At 43.4% G+C, this 20428-nt stretch overlaps 2 protein-coding genes across 2 annotated transcripts; both read left to right on the top strand.

The window, feature by feature from the left end:
* The first annotated feature begins 4682 nt into the window (after positions 1-4682).
* LOC115638112 (olfactory receptor 6B1-like) lies at positions 4683-5642 on the top strand. Its single transcript, XM_030539693.1, has one exon. It carries the CDS (start codon positions 4683-4685, stop codon positions 5640-5642), a length of 960 nt encoding a protein of 319 aa, XP_030395553.1.
* Positions 5643-18230: 12588 nt separating this feature from the next.
* On the top strand, positions 18231-19196 carry LOC115638111 (olfactory receptor 6-like). The gene has a single exon (XM_030539692.1). The coding sequence runs from the start codon at positions 18231-18233 to the stop codon at positions 19194-19196; it is 966 nt and encodes a 321-aa protein (XP_030395552.1).
* The last annotated feature ends 1232 nt before the right edge of the window (positions 19197-20428 follow it).

The raw sequence follows: 20428 nt of genomic DNA, 5'->3' as shown, positions 1-20428 counted from the left end.
GAAGGTTTTGGGGGAACAGAAAGTGTGCCAGACACTAAATTCTGGCTGGTGGCAGCATTACCAGATCTAAGCTAGTAATTAAGCTTAGAAGTGTCCATGCAGGTCCCCACATTTGTACTCTAAATTTCAAAGTGGGGAAAGAAACCTTGACAGTCCCTTTTACAGCTGAAGAAATTAAGGCACAGAGCAGGGATGTGTAATCCAGCAGGTCAGTGACAGACCAGGGCCTAGAACCTAGGACTCTGGAGTCCCAATCTATTGTTCAAATGCCTTTGAAAACCCAGATTAATTTCTTGCAAAAAGTATTTAACAAAGAAAGAGGTTGGGGATGGGGCACTAAGGGAAGCCCATCACATCTAGGTGTGTAACCAGGACTGGGAGGCTCAGAGGGAAGATCTCAGGAGATACCAAATAGAATTTAATAAGCTGCTCTTGACACACCTGGAACAACCCCTGCCCAGTGGAAGCTGGTCCAAATTCAGGAGTCAGTGGAATTGTATCTACTCGCAGTTCAGAATCCTGCCTGCTGGTCCTGCGAAGAAAACAAAGGGGAAAGGTGCTGGGTAAGAACTGGAAGATGAGAAGGGCCTGGAGCTGTTGACCTGCTGCACAAGTGATGATGCAGAAGTTTCTATTCCTCTATCCTTCTTTGGGGGCTTTCTTAGGGCATCTCTGTGCACCCTGAATCATGAGTGGTGCAGGATCATGCTTGAGTTAGAAAACAATATTAGATAGATGATTATATATGCAGATAGCGAGAGATTAGATGGATGAATATATATGCAAAAACACTGAGGTATATAGACACATGCAGATATTAAATAGAGGGGTATGTAGGCAGAAAGACAGAGAAATAGAGATTAGATAAATGCATGGACAGATTTGTATAGGGCTGGACAGATAAATAGATTCAAAAGCAAAATCCTTGCCTAGATTTGAGTTAATCCTTAGTCAGGCAAAATTGCATTGAGTGTTTTGTCTGAATAAAAACTGAGCAAAAGGAAATGAAATTAAAACATCCAGATTTGGTTATGTTGTTGATATGTTACATTTGCAAAGGAGTGAGTGAATTTTTATCCCTTTGCACATTTGGCACAAGGAGGGGAAGCATGCATCCTGGGAGAATATCATTGCTATAGATTCATCTTATTTTGTTGGTTCTCAGATCGCCAACACACTTGAGATATTTTGTTTTATGTTACTTTGCTGTAATTTCTGCAGTTCATTTTTCTGTTGCTAAATTCCTCTCTTTCCTTCTTTCTGTTGTTATTTTGGGACTATCATAAACCCTGTAGCATTTAATTGAATATATTATTTAAAAACACACCCATACAAAATAATCCCTCCTGACTTGGATCTAAACATGATACAGAAAGTGATCTTCACAGCACTAGAAAAGCAGCCCAAAATGTTTTCCTATGTAGATAAACCTTGCAACATAAATGCATTGTCCGTGCTGCTCTTAAATAGGAATGTCATAAATCATTACTAGCTGTGCTATTTCTTAACCTATGTCTTGTTATGAAAATGAAGACTCATCTTTGCTAAGAAGGGATTTTCCAAGAGAGTTTGAAGGTGAGCTGGTGAGAAACCTGAATTTCTGTTTTCTGGGGAATTGATTTTTGAGAGACAAAAGAGTTCTGATTTGGAATAAAAGAAGTGGCACATCATAGTAGCTATAATAATAATAATAATATATGGGAAGAAAGGGTAACTGATTGAAAATTAATAGCCTGTGCTATGCAGGAGGCCAGATTAAATGATCTAATGCAGAGGTTCTCAAAGTGTGGTCCGCGGACCATCAGTGATCTACAAGCTCCATTCAGGTGGTCTGCGGATAGTTCCCTCTAAGGTGCACGCCTGCCAGACCACACATGAGAGAATGAAGGGCTGCTCACCAAATTAGTAGTGTCATGCAGGTGAGGTGACACTAATTAGGTGCCTGGACCCTGCAGAATATGCACATATAAGATGAGGTGGTGGCCTTGGGGGGAGTAAAGTGTAGGTGAGAGGGGGTAATGAGATGAGAAGAGAGGGTGGGGGGAATTTGAGAGGTGCAGCACTGCTGCAGCCTGGGAAAGAGACTACTAGTTCCTGGGCTGTGACGGCCCTTTTTCCCAGCCTCAGCTTTGTGGCTGCTGTGTCGGGGGAGAGACCTCCCTCCTTCCCAGCCCCAGCTCAGGGGCTTCTGAGACAGGGGAGAGAGGGCACATCCATCACATTAGAAAGGTAAGACTACTGATATTAAAATATGAGTTGTGTGCTTTTATTTGTAGAACAAAAACATTATTATTATGGGGTTTTTTTATATAGCACTTTTATACTTTTATCCAAAGTGCTTTACAATAGTTAGCTAATGGTACAAACAACATTTGGAAAGATCATTGAGTGATTTGTCGAGACCCTAGCAATTTTAAAATGGTCCATGAAAAAACAAGTTTGAGGACCACTGTAATAAACAATGACAAAGAGTCCTGTGGCACCTTATAGACTAACAGACGTATTGGAGCATAAGCTTTCGTGGGTGAATACCCACTTCGTCAGACGCATGCATCTGACGAAGTGGGTATTCATCCACGAAGGCTTATGCTCCAACACATCTGTTAATCTATAAGGTGCCACAGGACTCCTTGTCGCTTTTTACAGATCCAGACTAACACAACTGCCCTTCTGACACTTGTAATAAACAAAGGAAATGTTACTATTGTTTCAACTTTTTGAAACAAATATTTTTGTAGTAAAATTTTGAAATTTACATATAAAACCCCAGCCCTGCAAAGACAGAACACTGATCTTTATCTACTTGTGTCATCCATTTCAAGAAAATGTAGTTACTCATGTATTCTAAGTCAAGCATTTGATTAAGCTTAGCCTACACTTAAAAGAAAGACTAACATAGTTACATGGGTCAGAGGTGTGAAAAATCCACATCCCTGACTGATATGCCTATGCTGACATACCCCCAGTGTTGACACATATGAGTTGATGGAAGAATGTTTCGGTCAACATAGTGACTGTCGCTCAGGAAGGTAGTGTTTCTACAATAACAGAAAATCTTCCAGACATGTAGCCTGCATTATACTGGCAGGGCTACGGCAAGGTAACTATTACACTGTCATTTCGGTAGCGTAGACACGCCTTAAATCTTTGCAAAACTTGGAAATAAGTAGGCTTGGCAGAATTTAATTTTTTAATCTCATAATTTCAACAGATAATATCAATGTCTATTTAAGATTTTTTTTTCACTTTTTATCAATGTAAGTGTTCAGTTTTAGAAAATGATGGACGGGTCTGACACTAATTATTAATGATGGTAGACACTGAGATTGAGGGTCAAAGCTTTATAACTATTAAAACACAAATTGTTAGCATTGTGTCAATAGATATCAAGTAAATAGCCATAAATGAAACTAAGAAGTTCTCAAGTAGCATTTTTCTTACTTTGCTGAGCTGTAAATTTCAGTTATCAATGGAAATATTTGTGTGTGTGTGTGTGTTTATGATGAAATTGATATTTACTATTTACTGGCATTTACCAAAAAAAAATCCTTCTAAGCCTAAGATTGAAAATCTTTTTTTAAGACGACAAACAAACAAATAGGAATTGAGTTTGACACTGGCAGGATTTGAAGCAAAACCCTCAAAATTGCTGTCCGACCTTCCTCTGCTGCTGATGATTTTCTATTGACCTTTTTGTCCCCTGAATAGAACATGATAGTAGTGGGCTATTAAATGAATATCAAAAAGATAATTTCTGTTATAGAATATTTGTTTCATTTTGGTTTTAATGGAAAACTGGAGTTCTGACAAACTGAACATTATTATGAAATGTGTCCACTTGCCATGGAACATTTCTCTTTTCATTCAAAAACAGAAAAAAATCTTTTCTTTAGCTGAAAACTCAGTTTTTTCAGTTTTGTGGATCTCGGTTTTCACAAAAAGTCAATGTTTACCATAACCACCCTCCCCAAATTGTGTTCCAACCACCTGTAATATTTTCAGATGTGCCTAAGAACACAAATTCCATTGGTTTAAATCTTGTAGGTCCCATTGAAAAATGTCCCCTACTCAGATTTAATAAATTAGGGACTGTTGAGTTGAGAGAGGGATCCTGCATTTGCTCTTCAGTTGGGATAAATTGGCAGAGATCTGGCAGTAATTAGTTTAATACAAACTGAATCCAGAAGGGAACATAGTGATAATCTAGCCTGACTTCTGATATAACACAGGCTGTAGAACTTCCCCTGAATAATCCATGTTTGAACTAGAGCAGATATTTTAGGGGTGGGGGGAAATGCAACTTTGTTTTAAAAATTTCCAGTGATGGAGAATAAATGTTTAAAACCGCACACTTTGTTTCTGGTCTGAGTTTCTCTAGTTTCAAAATCCAGTTGCTGGATTGTGTTATACCTTTGTCTACTAGATCGAAGAGCCCATTATTAAATATATTTGTTTCCCATGAAGGTATCTGAGGATTAGGTTTATTTTTTCCCCCATAATGCTGAGGGATTCAAAAACTGCAGGATGGGATCTCATATAAAAAATATCAAACTAAAGAACGATGATAAAAAAAATCTCATGAAATGGGTGTCTATGATATTAAAATTTCTGTTCTTTCTTTCCCCTTCTCTCATTCCTTCCTCTGACTTCCTCCTTCCCCTCTGCAGACCCTCAGCTGAACGATGGAGCAGGACAACCACACCAGAGTTCGGGAGTTCATTCTGCTGGGGTTCCCGACCATCCTGGAGCTGCAGGTGATGCTCTTTGTGGTATTCCTCACCATGTACTTGTTGACCATCCTGCAGAACATGGTCATCATCACCCTGATCAAGACAAACCATCACCTCCACAACCCCATGTATTTCTTCCTCAGTCATCTCTCCTTCCTGGAAGTTTGGTACATCTCGGTCACTGTTCCAAAACTGCTGGTGAATTTCCTGGCAGAAAATAAGAGCATCTCCTTCATGGGCTGCATGGCCCAACTTTACTTCTTCATTGCCCTGGTCTGCACTGAGTGCGTCCTCCTGGCCGTCATGGCCTATGACCGCTATGTGGCCATCTGCCACCCACTGCGCTACCCAGCCATCATGAGCCACCAGCTCTGCCTGCAGCTGGCAGTGGGCTCTTGGCTGGCTGGCTTTCTCATCTCCATGCAGAAAGTCTTCTTCATCTCCCGGCTGTCATTCTGTGGCCCCAATGTCATCAACCACTTCTTCTGTGACATCTCCCCGTTGCTCAGCCTTTCCTGCACGGACATGATGGTGGCAGAGATGGTGGACTTTGTCTTTGCCTTGATCATCCTGCTCATCCCGCTCTCCATAACCATTGCCTCATACGTCTGCATCATCAGCACCATTGTGTGCATTCCCACTGCCCAGGGCAGGTGGAAAGCCTTCTCCACCTGTGCCTCCCACCTCACAGTGGTTGTCATCTTCTTCTCGGCCACCCTCTTCATGTACGCCCGGCCCCGGAGGATCCACTCCTTCAACCTCAACAAGCTGGTGTCAGTCCTGTACACGATTGTGACCCCCATGCTAAACCCCTTCATCTATTGCCTGAGGAACCAGGAGGTGAAGGGGGCACTAAGAAAGATGCTGTGTGTCAAGAATGCTGTCCCCAAGGTCTTCAGCAGTGACCACTAGCTTTGGACGGGGCTGATCATCATCCCATCCTTGGAATCTGCCTTCTCTTACTGCACACAAGGGGCTTAGTGGAAGTGACTTCTTAAGAATGGCTGGATGGGATTCTACTCAGGACAATAGATGGCATGAGGTCACCTGAGTATGAACTGAGTTTCATGTCGAGGTTGAGCTGTATCTTGAGTGAAGTACGTGAGTGCAAAGAAGCCAAGAACATACAGATGTAGAGGAGGAAGGACATTTATGCAAGCTCTGAACATAAATCAAGTGGTTTGTGGCCAAGGGCAAGGACAACTGAAAGGTTGTTCTTTTCTTTTTGAGGTCTATGTGAAATGAGTTGTGTGGTCTGGATCTCTCTCTGGCTGAGTTTATGCTCAGTTCTGGCTCGGTTTGGCTACCAATCTGAAAGTAAAACAATTCCATTTAATGATAACAAGGATAAAATCATATTCTTGCAAATTTGAGGAACAAAGCTGTAGTTTCACTGAGCCATCACAAACAGAACTCCCTTCCACTCAGTAGGGTTATGGGTTGAACCTCCACTGTCACCAGTATGTGCTAGGAATAACTTAATTGAAACTGAAAACTCTAACTCTCCTCGGACTGGGGTAAATCAGAAGTAAGTTCAGGGGGTCAATGGGGCTCATTCTCCTATTCTGCACCCCATTTTGAATTAGTAATAACTCCTCTGGAGTCAATGGGTCTGATTCTTCTCTGACTCACCCTGGTGTAAACCAGAAGTAACCCTATTGACATTTTTGGTGTTACACTGGATTAAAGACAGAGTAAGTGACACCAGAATAGGGCCCTGAATTAGAAGTGAAGCAATAAGTGGTTACAGGTTACATTTCCCCCCAGATTGAGAGAGAAGAGATCATGCGTTTTCAGCCAGTTGTTATTTCCGATTAAAGAGAAAACCAAACCAAATCCTAAGAACACGCAGTTTTGGATATTTTAAAGGGGCATACAGGAGTCATCACATAGCTTACATTTACAGCTGGATGAATGATGATATTTTTCAGTTTGCTGTCAATTCCAAAAATAAATAACATTTTAATTTCAGGATGAATGGAAAATGACATGGTTTGAAATTCTTCAACAAACTGAAAACTCAATTTTTTTTCCAAGTAGAAATAAAGCCTTTCAGTAATGTTGAAATGAAATGTTTTGTTTTGACCTGAAATATTTCATTTTGATTGTCAGCCTTTTGTGGTGTGCATTCTTCTGTCATGTGCGAGATCCAAATTCAAAACACTTTCCCACATCAGGCAGAGCGCAGAATCAAATACAGATCTTTGATGTTCCAGATAGGCACGCTAACTGTAACAGAATGCTAATCTGTATTATTCTGGTCAGCCATTGTGTTCTACATACCTTATTTAAATGAACCTCAGCTATACCTGACAGAGCATTACAGGATCTTGTGATGAACACATCTGCTGTCTATAAGCAAACCTTGTAGCCTGAGCTAAAGTTTATAAAGGAGAAAATGTTACCGCTTCCTCCTACCCGTACTTCATTCATTTAGTGACCCTGCCTTTGCTTTTGACAAAAGCCTGGAAACTGAAACAATTTGGAGGCTCAAAACATTTTGTTTTGTTTCAACATTACCAAAACCTTTCAGATTTTTTTGGTTCAATTGAAACTATTTGGCCAACTGTACCCAAAGTCAATAATTATTTTTGCTCATCCCCAAACTGCATGTTGTTTGGTGAATTAGCCACACACCTGAAAAGTTTCACCCACCTCTACTCACAGGATCTGTCAATAGGGACTTGGATACCTAACTCCCTTAGTCTCCTTTGAAAAATTCTTACCATAAAGTCCAAAGACATCATTTTAGAAAAAAATTAGGGTTAGGGGCAAAGTTGTGTCAATATCTCTGTCTCTTCCTTCCTGCTGAGGATGCAGTTGCTCGTGTGGGGCTGGCAGGTTGTTCCTGCTTAGGTTGGATATTAGGAAAAACTATTTCATTAGGAGGGTGGTGAAGCACTGGAATGGGTTATCTAGGGAGGTGGTGGAATCTCCTTCCTTAGAGGTTCTTAAGGTCAGGCTTTACAAAGCCCTGGCTGGGATGATTTAGTTGGGAATTGGTCCTGCTTTGTGCAGGGGGTTGGACTAGATGACCTCCTGAGGTCCCTTCCAACCCTGATTTTCTATGATTCTATGATTTGTATGCCAGACAGGGGCAAGGATGTGACGGACTAATCCTATCCCAGGGAATGGGGGGAGGGGGGCGCTGGGGTGGATATCTGGGCTCAGGTTGCACCATGCTCAGCTGAAGCCTTGGCTACCACCACTGATTCCTCTCAGTTTGGCAGGGAGAAGGGGGTGGTGCTGACAGATTAACTCAATACAATCTGCCACTTCCACACCTCATAGGCCTGGGGTGGCAGATTTGTCCTGGCTGCCCTTCCATTATGGTGGATGGGCGGTTTGGCCAAATGTGAGTGCGAGGGTGGGATCCAGTGCATTAGGCCACAACACCATGCAAATCTAGTACTGGCCCAGCTGTAGTGTAGACATACCCACAAGAACCCCCACAGATGCAGGGAAAGCACCACCAAGCTGGCTGGTGAAGACCCCTCACACAGATATCCACCTCTGAGGGGGAGATCCAAGACTTCATGGGACCTCAGAGTGCTACAGGCACAGCACTTGGATTTTACACACAACTCCCACAGACAGACACAGAGCAGAAAGCAGTCCTTACAGATACGACAGATGAAGACTGGGATGGGAAACAAAGGCACAGGCTGAGGAAGTGAGTTGGTCAAGGTCACACAGCACATCAGTGGCAAAGCCTACAGCAGAACCGGGGTCCGCTGAGTCCCAGACAAGTGCTGCATCTTCTCATGGCTAGGGTTGAACTCTGTGGCCATCCCACCTCTATTTCCCCTTCATCCAGGCCCATTTAAGAACTCATAGTTCAAAGAGGTTTCAAACAATCCCCACAAAGGGTCCCATGTATGGAGTCCTCTGGTACATACTACCCACCAGGCCTAAAGCCCCGTTCAGTGTCCCTGTTCTGTTTCATCCAGACTGACATAGTCTTCATATCAGCTGGGCCTGTACAGTCTCTCCCCAGCTTGAGCAGGGTCTGTCTCAGACCTATCTATCTGGAGAGCTTTCTCCCACTGTCTCCTGCTTTTTCAACTTTTCCCCTACTGGCTCAAGGTCTCACAGGAGACTTCATGGACCCTGCAGTAACTGCAAGCCTGGCTGCACTCCCCTGGAATTTCCTCTTTGCTGCAACTTCCTGATCTTTTATTCTGTGAGGACCTGATTCAGCCCAGGTCCAGGGCTGGCTTTAGGCCGATTCAGCCGATTCTCAGAAATCTGGCCCCGCCCCTAAAACCGGAGCCCCGGACGGAGCCCAGCAAGCAGCCCCGCTCTCCCGGCTGGAGCTGCGCCCGGAGTGCAGCAAGCAGCCTAGCAGCCCCGGTCTTTCGGTTGGAGCCCCAGCTCGAGCGCAGCAAGCAGCCCCGCTCTCCCGGCTGCAGCCCCAGCCGGAGCGCAGCAAGCAGCCCCGCTCTCCCGGCTGGAGTCGCTGCTGGAGAGCAGCAAGCAGCCCCGGTCTCCCGGCTGGAGCCCCGGCCGGAGCGCGGCAAGCCACCCTACAGCCCTGTATCAGAGGGTAGCCGTGTTAGTCTGGATCTGTAAAAGCAGCAAAGAATCCTGTGGCACCTTATAGATTAACAGACGTTTTGAAGCATGAGCTTTCGTGGGTGAATACCCACTTCCTCAGATGCATGTAATGGAAATATCCAGAGGCAGGTATATATATGTGTGCTAGCAAGCAAGCTAGAGATAACGAGGTCAGTTCAATCAGGGAGGATGAGGCCCTGTTCTAGCAGTTGAGGTGTGAAAACCAAGAGAGGAGAAACTGGTTCTGTAATTGGCAAGCCATTCACAGTCTTTGTTCAATCCTGAGCTGATGGTATTAAATTTGCAGATGAACTGAAGCTCAGCAGTTTCTCTTTGAAGTCTGGTCCTGAAGTTTTTTTGCTGCAGGATGGCCACTTTAAGGTCTGCTATAGTGTGGCCAGGGAGGTTGAAGTGCTCTCCTACAGGTTTTTGTATATTGCCATTCCTAATGTCTGATTTGTGTCCATTTATCCTTTTCCGTAGAGACTGTCCAGTTTGGCCGATGTACATAGCAGAGGGGCATTGCTGGCATATGATGGCGTATATTACATTGGTGGATGTGCAGGTGAATGAACCAGTGATGGTATGGCTGATCTGGTTAGGTCCTATGATGGTGTTGCTGGTGTAGATATGTGGGCAGAGTTGGCATCGAGGTTTGTTGCATGGATTGGTTCCTGAGCTAGAGTTATTATGGTGTGGTGTGCAGTTACTGGTGAGAATATGTTTCAGGTTGGCAGGCTGTCTGTGGGCAAGGATTGGCCTGCCACCCAAGGCCTGTGAAAGTGTGGGATCATTGTCCAGGATGGGTTGTAAATCTTTGATGATGCGTTGGAGGGGTTTTAGCTGGGGGCTGTATGTGATGGCCAGTGGAGTCCTGTTGGTTTCTCTCTTGGGTTTGTCTTGCAGTAGGAGGCTTCTGGGTACACGTCTGGCTCTGTTGATCTGTTTCCTTATTTTCTCATGCGGGTATTGTAGTTTTGAGAATGCTTGGTGGAGATTTTGTAGGTGTTGGTCTTTGTCTGAGGGGTTAGAGCAGATGCGGTTGTACCTCAGTGCTTGGCTGTAGACAATGGATCGTGTGATGTGCCCGGGATGGAAGCTGGAGGCATGAAGGTAGGCATAGCGGTCGGTGGGTTTTCGATATAGGGTGGTGTTAATGTGACCATCACTTATTTGCACCGTGGTGTCAAGAAAGTGGACCTCCCGTGTAGATTGGTCCAGGCTGAGGTTGATGGTGGGGTGGAAGCTGTTGAAATCATGGTGGAATTTTTCCAGAGTCTCCTTCCCATGGGTCCAGATGATGAAGATGTCATCAATGTAGCGTAGATAGAGAAGGGGTGTGAGTGGACGAGAACTGAGGAAGCGTTGTTCCAGGTCGGCCATGAAGATATTGGCATATTGTGGGGCCATGCGGGTGCCCATAGCAGTGCCACTGATCTGGAGATATATATTGTCATCAAATTTGAAATAGTTGTGTGTAAGTATAAAGGCACAGAGCTCTCCCTGCTGGAGCTCCGGGCCCTTTAAATAGCCCTCATAGCCCTGGGATAGCAGAGGGGGGGCCCCCAGGGGCTATTTAAAGGGCCAGGGCTCCAGCTGCCTCTGCTGCACCCTCTGCCCTGCCCCCAGCCAGCTCTGTCCCCAACCAGCTCTTGCACTCCGTGACCACAGCCAGCCCCTGCCAAACCCCCTGCCCTGTCTCCAGCCACTCCCTGCCCCACACCCCTGTGGCCCTTCCCAAAGCCAGCCAGCCCCCACGCACCCCTGCCTGCACCAGCCCTGCACACCTTGCCCCAACCCCCCTGCCCTGTCTCCAGCCAGCCCCTCTGCACTCCCCTGCCTGAAGCCAGCCAATTCTGCACTCCTCTGTCTCCAGCCCTCCCAACCCCTGCTGCATCCCTCTGCGGCCATGCCTGAAGCCAGCCCACCCCACACCCCTGTCTCCAGCCAGCCTTGCACCCCTTTCCCTGCCTGCAGCTCCACCCTACCTCCAGTCAGCCCCTGCCCTGCTTCCAACCAGCCCATGTCCACTGTTGCCCTGCAGTTCCCAGGACAGTAACCTTGCACATCTGCTTCAATGAGGGGGGCAAGGAGCAGCTGGGACCTACACATGTGCACACCTGCAGGGAGTGGCAGGGACCCACATATGTGAAATGGGGGTCATTAATAAACAATCAACAGCATATATGATGCAATGTACATAATATATAATTGTATTATTTATATATTTATGGAAAGTAAATAATACATGGAAGAAATGAAAGGCTTTTTTTTACTTTTTTTTTTTTTTAGTCATCCCTGCCAGGGCCCCGCCAAAAATGTTCGAATTGGGTCCCGCACTTCCTAAAGCTGGCCCTGCCCAGGGCTGGCTCATCAGGGCTGGCTTAGCCCCAGACTCTCTATTCAATGGGGCAAGCCACACTGTTACACCTCCAGATTAGACCCCACTGCCTTCTGCAAAACCCATCCCTCTAGAATCCCAAAGTTTTCTGCATGGCTGTGACTAGGATACCAAGAGGAAGGGGTAAGAGTAATTCTTCATCAATATTAGCTCAGATGCATCCCTGAAATATTGAAAAACTACTTAATGGTGGGAAGGGATCATTTTTGTTTTCCTTGCAAGTAGACAAAAAAGTTCACTGCTGTGCTCCAGGCTTGTTTGTCCAACCCCCAGCATAAACAATCAAAAGAAATGACAGAACCCAGGTTACATAAATAGGATAACTGTCAGGGATAGAACCAGGGTGCTTAGGACATAAGTGACTATATCATGAGCTAAAGAGCCAGCTGTTGTTGGTTGGGGTTTTAACATTGTACTTCCTATGGAGCAGGCAAAATAGGGAGACACAAAACATACACAGGGCTAGCTGGTTACCAACCAACACACATAACATCCAAATTTGCCAAAGAGTTGGCCATCTTTGGAAATCTTTTGAATTAACTCCTGCTTCATAGATTTGAAGGTGCCATAAACAGATCGTAAAGGGTTAACAAGTCCAGTAAACCTGGCTAACACCTGACCAGAGGACCAATCAGGAGACAAGATACCTTCAAATCTCGGTGGAGGGAAGCCTTTGTTTGTGCTTTCTGGGTTTATTTGTTGTTCTCTCTGGGTTCTGAGAGGGACCAGCCATGTAAGCAGATATCTCCAAATTTCTGAAACAGCCTCTTCTGTTCTATTTAGTAAGTACCAGTTAGGAAGGTGGTTTAGTCTTTTTGATTGTTTTCTTTATTTGCAAATGTGTATTTTACTGGAAGAATTGTATCTCTGTTGCAACTTGTATTTGTGCTGAGGGAAGGACTCTCCCTGGTGTCTATAAGCTGAAAGACCCTGCAACATTTGCCATCTTAATTTTACAGAGACAACTTTTACTTTTTTCTTTCTTTTATTAAAAGTTTTTTTCTTTTTTAGAACCTAATTGATTTTTTGGTTATCTTGTGTAAGACCCCAGAGGAGGGAGTCTGCACTCACCAGGGAATTGGTGGGAGGAAGGAGAGAAGGGGGGAGGAAAAGCTGATTTCTCTCTGTGTTAAGATTACTTCTCTCTCTCAGGGAGAATCTGGGAGGGAGAGAGAAGGGAAGGGGAAGATGAATTCCTCTCTGTTTTAAGATTCAAGGAGTTTGAATCACAGTGATCTTCCAGGGTAACCCAGGGAGGGGAAGCCTGGGAGAGGCAACAGTGGGGGGAAACGGTTTACTTTCCTTTTGTTAAGATCCAGGGAGTCTGGGTCTTGGGGTCCCCTGGGAAGGTTTTGGGGGGGACCAGAGTGTACCAGGCACTGCAAGTCCTGGTTGGTGGCAGCACTACAAGTTCTAAGCTGGTAATTAAGCTTAGGGGAATTCATGCTGGTACCCCATCTTTTGGAAGCTAAGGTTCAGAGTGGGGGCTCATACCATAACAGAAGGTCAGACGAGACCATATTGAATATCAAGTCTGATCTCGTGCAAAACTATGTAGATTGACAAATGTACTTACTGACTGGACTGGAACCCTGGCTCTGAGAAGTCAGTCCTCCAACACTCAAGCAGAGAAAAAACAGAGTTAAAGCTCTTTTCTGCTAGTTGGATTAGCCACTGGAGAGTGGCACTGCTCATGGGTACACAAAATAGCTAGTATATTACTGAAGCTTTAGGTTGTCTTGGGTATGTGTCCAAATGAGTGGTGACATCTTGAGACACATCCAAATGAGATCCGCAAAACAGGGTGATAGAATGTCAATGGGCCTTAGGTACCTAAGTCACTTAGGGACATATTTTAAAAGGTATTTAGGTGCTGAGTGGGATCTTGGTGCCTAACATCTATGGGTATTAAGTGCACAGGAGCTTTTGAAAAATCCCACTCAGTGCCTACTTATCTTTAAACATCTGCCTTTTGGTGCTTTCAAAATTATTCACAAGTTTCCACCAAACTTAGCTGTCCAACCTGACACCACTTGGACTTCATGTCCAGAGCTGCTGAGCACGCACAGCAGCCTCTAATGTCAAGGACACTCAGTGAAAATTGGTCCCAAGGGGGACTCAATTTAGTGGACATTTGAAAATCTGGGCCCCAAACCAGCCTTCCCTCTTTCTCAATACAGGATTACGATATGTAATAGTGTGAGAATGCCTATTGCAAGGTGTGTTGTGCACTGAGAGAAAGATAGATGTGTGCATGGGGATGGATAGAAAGGAGATCAGCATAAAATATCTATGGATAAAGACATAGATTATTATTATAATTGCATTTATATAAATTGGAGAAACCATTGCTTTCCAAGTGTCTCACCAGATATTTTCACATTATTGATCCGGCAGATTATGCCAGTGCAGGAGATACTTTTATTATTATAACTCCATAGAGAGCGCCTATCTCAGATTAATGTGACATTATCCTAGATCCTCTCTAGCTAGGATTTTCCAAACTACAACGCAGTTTGATAACCATTTTCTATTCATAATCATTGAGAGTTTGGTTTCTAACTCCCTTAGGCTCCTTTAAAGCCCAGCATGCACAGACAATATTAAGTATTATCATCCACTCTTTCCAGTTGGAGAACATAAACACGGGCTAGACTGTTAATGGGATTTAGGTACCTAAAACTGTAGCTAGGCACCTAGTGAGATTTGCCAACCATGCAAGCAGGTTAGGCATCTAACTCCCATAGATTTTTATGACAGCTGGATGCCTAAACTCCTTAGGCACTTTTGAAAAGCCTGCTAGATACCTCATAGATGTTAAGGCCAGAAGGGACCATCATGATCATATAGTCTGACTTCTTGGGAAAGAATAACCTGTTTTTGTATCTTTCAAAATCTGGCCTGAATGAGTTTTCCAAGCTCATACAGGAAGTGTGTAGTAAAATTAGAAATAGACTGCTGCTTGCTTGAGTCCCACTACAGTGTCTTAACCCGATGACCCGTCTTCCTGCCTAAATCTTCCTTTAAGTAACAGTAATAATAATAACAGCAATTACTCTCCTAGGCCAGACACATGCACCCTGATTTAGTTGGGCTACATGGGCTCTAGGTCACTACATACCCATGAGCACAGAATCAACTTTGTCTGCATTCAGGTTTCATGTCCAGGACCCATTCAGCCAATGCTTATACAGCCCTTAGTCAGTTACACATACATAGGGCTGAGAAGGAGGGTGGGGGAGGGACAATTGCACTCAGATCCGAGCTCAGGTGCCCCCTCCCAAAAAGAAATGTCTGTAACATCTGTGCAAATAAAGTGAAATGTGACGGGTTGCGGTTCCGTTGCACATGATGTAAAGGGGCCCCAAATTTCTCTCAACTAGCATGAATGACATACATGTGCTCCCAGCACTGGGAGCTCAGAGGGACAATTAGACCTCAGGGGTTAACGAGTATATTTAGTTTGCTGTTTCTTGTTCTGGGACAAAGTCAGAACCGCTAGAAACAGGGCATTTAGTTTGTGGAGTTGCACCTGCTTACATCACCTTTGAATGTGGCCCTGAGTGGATGCAGGGAGGAGATTTGGCTAATGAGTCCGAGGATGTGACTAGATCCTCGCTGTTGATCTGCTGCTAAGGTAAAAGAATAGAATTTTCTTTTCTTTTATTCTTACTTGGGAACTTTGCTTGGATAAGATCATTCATCTGTAATGTAACTGAAATTATGTTGATTTTAAAGGGATTTTTGGGAATACACTCATCTATCATCGTGATAGATGGATAGATAGATAGATAGATAAATAGATAGATGGTTGCAGTGTTGTTATAGCCGTGTTGGTCCTGGGATATGAGACAGACAAGGAAGGTGAGGTAATACCTTTAATTAGACGGAAAGATAAAATGAGCCAAAGAGAAATATAAAGAGTGAGTTTAATTTAGAAATACCAATACTGCTGTTGTCGTTGTCGTTATTATTTCTCTTGGGAGGGCTTGCTTGTGGCTGGATTTATTAGATTCTTGAACCATAATGTGCTGGGAATTTTTGCAAACATGTATCTGGATTTAGACTGGTGCAGAAATTATACTACTTAAAAAATTGCTAAACAGCTAGGCTTTAAGATCAGCACTATAAAAACCATGATAGAAAAATTGTGTGTATAGAACTGAAATGGTTGCGGGGTGGGAAAGAGATTAGATCAGACAGCCAGAAACTCTTTATTCAGTGTCTACTCACTTCTAGTTACTCTACTCTAGTCCTGTCTGTGAGGAAACATCCCTAATTCATTGTTATCCCTGTTGTAGTAAATGACATTGCTTGTGGCACTAAAGTTTCATAGTGTTACCAATCCTATGCACAGGAATTTGCAGGATTGGGCCATAGTGTGTCTGGCATATGCACTGTTGCCTCTGAATCTATGACTGCTTATAGATTTACTTGTGCCAATTTTCAAAATATTTATTTTATGAAAATGAGATCTCATCTATCAAAGGTAAATATGAGTCTGGGTATGTTTTTGTTTCCTTTTTAAAATACAAGTATTTTTGTACCATGAAAAGAATGTTAAACTAGTATCATTTAAAATTATGTTGAAAAGGCATTCTGACACTCATGAATAGAACAGAAAAATGTAAATGGGGAGAGAGAGAGATGTTCTGATACAATTTCTTAATTGTTGTTAAAATGTTTGTCACTTCTGCTTTATATTAGACAATTTGACAGTTAAGGTAGATAGATAGATAGATAGATAGATAGATAGATAGATAGATAGATAGATAGATAGATAGATAGATAGATAGATAGATGATAGGGTGTATGGGGATAGATAGCTGTTTTTGTCTCTTTATGTTTTTGTTAGATCAACTGTCACAGAAACAGTATTTTAATTTTGCATTTAAGTTTCTATATCATCATCATCATCATCATCGAAGTGTTGACCCTACACACTATAAAATTGTAGCACATAATTATAACAAAGTCATTGTTTTCAGTACAATAACACCAATGATAAAAAGAATTCCGTATAGGTGCTAGATCCTGCTGGCCCCAACCCGGAATATCACTTAAGCAGTGTTTTGAAGTTAAGCATGTAAGCTCATTGACTGCTATGGAATTACTCATGCTGAAAGTTAAGCACACACATAAATGTTGGCTGGTTCAGAGCAGTGTGCCTAGAAGATAGGAGGATTAAGCCCCAGTGAGTTTTGTCTATTTCTTGGGAACAGCCAGAGATTGGATCCTGGAATGGCTCCAATTGCTCCTATCTGATGCTGATGCTGGTGTGAAGTCCCGGGCGCAAAGCTGAGTGTGTGTGAATCAATTAGTCTATTTTCCTCTCACTGTTCTTAAGTTCCAGGTCTACTCCCCCACATTGCAGCAATAAGGACTGCTGGTCCAGATCCCTAGCGGCTGTAAACTGGTATCACTCTGTGGGAGTCAAAGAAGCTATATGAGTTCACACCAGCAGGATATCTGGACCACTGTTTTCTTGCTTTTCTGTGATTACACAGAAAAAGTATGGTTTGTTTGTTTTAAAGAAACAAAGAAATGACAAATAAACATAAAACAAACCAACTCATGGCCTAAATAAGGCCCATGAAGTTATCAGCAAACTAGAAATGTGGAAAACATTGGGCTCAGGTGGGGACTTTCAAAGTTTGCCTAAGGTATTTAAGTACCCAACTGCCACTAAACTTCAATGGGAGCTGGATGCCAATCTTCTTTAGGTTCCTTTAAAATTCCAATTTGTCATCAATGGAGCTCAGAGTTCTTTACTTACAAGGGCCATATCGTTATGCTCATCTTACAAATGGGAAAACTGAGGCAGGGTCATGAGCAAAGTCATCCTGCAGGTCAGGAATAGAACCCAGATCACCAGCCCTGTACTGGAGTCATAAAGCCACACTGTTTCCTGTAGGTCTGAAGTATGGTCTCTGGCACTGTAGATTAGTTTATGAGCTGGCCAAAGTATTCACTACAGATTTAGGCTGGGACATCCAGTGAGTTGGGGGCCAACCTCCATTATGCTCTTTAAAACCACAGCCTGACCTCCTGCATTAAACATTCAGCTCTGGAGAGCTACAAAGTTTTCTGAATCAAGATGTGGTATAGCTGAGAGCGAGACATTGGCGAGGGGTCCTCGGAACTATGGTGCAGAGTCTGCTGCTGAAGGGAGAGAATTTTGAAGGCACATTGTAACTCAAAGGGACTTGTGCACCCAACTCCTATTTGTGTCTTTTAAAATTTGATCCACAAAATATAGAAGTAAAGGCCTGCTGTGAAGAATCACAGGAAGTGGGTGTCTGTGTCTTTGAAATGCTGTATGTAGTCAATACCATATAACTTTATTTTGTCTTTTTGCTCTTCATTTTTTTTCTTTTCATCACTTCTCCTTTCCATATTTATCTCTCCTGTCTCTTTCTCCACCTTTCCTCTTCTTCTGACTATTGCTTTCTATTTCTTATGTTCTTTGTTCTTTTTTCTTCTTCTTTCTGTTTTTCTCCTACATTTTTATTTCTTTGCTGCTTGATTCTGTGCCTCTCAGCATGGAGTGGGAGAATGACACCAGATTCCAGGAGTTCATCCTGATTGGATTCCCAACTGTCCCAGAGCTGCAAGTGTTTCTCTTCATGGTATTCTTGGCGGCTTATTTGCTGACCCTCCTGGAGAACGTGGTCATCATCACCATGATCAAGACAAACAGTAACCTCCACAAGCCCATGTATTTCTTCCTCAGCAACCTCTCCTTCCTGGAGGCCTGGTACATTTCAGTCACTGTCCCAAAACTGCTGGCTAATTTCCTATTGGAGATCAAGAGCATTTCCTTTGTGGGATGCATGACACAACTTTACTTCTTCAGCTCCCTCCTATGCACCGAGTGCGTGCTCCTGGCCGTCATGGCCTATGACCGGTATGTGGCCATCTGCAACCCGCTTCGCTACCCAGTCATGATGACTCACCAGCTCTGCCTGCAACTAGCAGTGGAGTCCTGGCTAGTGGGCTTCCTGGCTTCCATGCTGAAGGTCATCTTCATTTCCCAGCTGTCATTCTGCGGGTCCAATGTCATCAATCACTTCTTCTGTGATATCAGTCCTTTATTGAACATGGCCTGTACAGACATGACAGTGGCAGAGATAGTGGACTTCATCCTGGCTTTGTTCATCCTTCTGGTCCCGCTGTCCATCACCATTGTCTCCTATGTCGGCATCATCGGCGCCATCTTGCGCATCCCCACCACTGAGGGCAAGAGAAAGGCCTTCTCCACTTGCACTTCCCACCTCACTGTGGTTGTCATCTTCTTCTCAGCTACCCTCTTCATGCATGCCCGGCCCAAGAGGATCCACCCTTTTGACTTGAACAAACTGGTTTCAGTGGTGTACACGATTGTCACCCCCATGCTAAACTCCTTCATTTACTGCCTGAGGAACCAGGAAGTGAAGGGAGCTCTGAGGAGAGCTTTCAGTGATGTGAATGCTGTCCACAAGGTTCCTATTCTGGTCACCATCTCTTAGTCGACAGAGATTTCCCTATTGGTGGAAAATTAGGTGTGGAGGCAAGAAGGAAGACGTAGCACACTTATGATGGAATATAAATTTGGTAGTTATGGAGTCTCTGTTTGCAATACAAGATGGGTGCTCAAAAACCTGAGGCAACCACATTGCCATTCTGTCTCCAGAAGCCTCAATACTGAATCTCCTTTCTAGTCAATATATCCAAATCCTATCTCTTCTTTGACTTCAGGGGACCATAAAATGACTGAGGTCTAAAAATGTCAGTATGGGTTGGAAGGTCCTGGAATTTGGGTTGCATATTAGACCTTGTATTCCAATGCCAGCCAATATTTGGTGTCTAATAATCAAAGAGATTTGGAAATTGGGATATAGACTATGGAGTTAAGTCCCCAAGGGAACAGATGGGAGGCCAGTCTCCTGGGATAAAGCTGGACAAAGCCCTGGAAATGGTTTGCAGGGATAACTTTTTCACTGGCCCTAAGAAATCAATAGACCAAATCCAGGGGGTTTTAGTTATTGTGTACTCATGCAGATTCCACAGAAGTAGTGAATTTTCTTGAGTAATAGCTGAATAAAAATTGTGTTGGGAGTTGGGTGTCTCTCCTTCAGCTCAGTGTGGATTCAATTCTATAGGATAATTAATCTCCACAGAAAATGATTTTTATATTTTTATAATTTTGATGGATAATATTGATGTTTATTTTTAAGCATTTTTGTCTATTTTCCTTGATTTATATTTTCACCGTTGTGTGATATTTTGGGTTTTAAGCATTTTTCCCCCCAATTTTCTCAGTGGTAGGAAATTTGGGGGAGGGGCAGACAATTATTTAAAGTTGGTATCTAATACGTTCTCAAGTAGCATTTCTCTTACTTTACCTATGTATAAATTTTAATTATTATTGATGGAAATATTTTTCGTCGGTTTGGTTGTGTACGATGAAACCAACGTTCACCAGTCTCCACCAATAAAAATCAAATCCTTCCTGGTCTAGGGATAATTACAATAAAACCACATCATTATTTTATACAGGACATTTCCCATATGGGAGATCTATAATGGCTGAACCCAAACCCAATATCTCAGTATGTCTGAACTTTGGAGAAGTTTAATTTTGGCTTCCAAATCTGGAGGTAGAGCCCACCTGTGGCTAGGCTAGAAATGCTCACTATGAAATACTCTGAAAATGTTATTGGGAATATCCATGCTTGGAGGGGAATTCAAAAGGGCCTAA

The sequence above is a fragment of the Gopherus evgoodei genome, chromosome 21 (assembly GCF_007399415.2).
Source record: "Gopherus evgoodei ecotype Sinaloan lineage chromosome 21, rGopEvg1_v1.p, whole genome shotgun sequence".
Classification (NCBI taxonomy): domain Eukaryota; kingdom Metazoa; phylum Chordata; order Testudines; family Testudinidae; genus Gopherus; species Gopherus evgoodei.
This window is presented reverse-complemented; position numbering and strand designations above follow the sequence as displayed.

What these genes read in the sequence shown, in the direction of transcription:
- LOC115638112 (XM_030539693.1), top strand. Translation starts at nt 4,683, where the DNA reads ATGGAGCAGGACAACCACACCAGAGTTCGGGAGTTCATTCTGCTGGGG.
- LOC115638111 (XM_030539692.1), top strand. Translation starts at nt 18,231, where the DNA reads ATGGAGTGGGAGAATGACACCAGATTCCAGGAGTTCATCCTGATTGGA.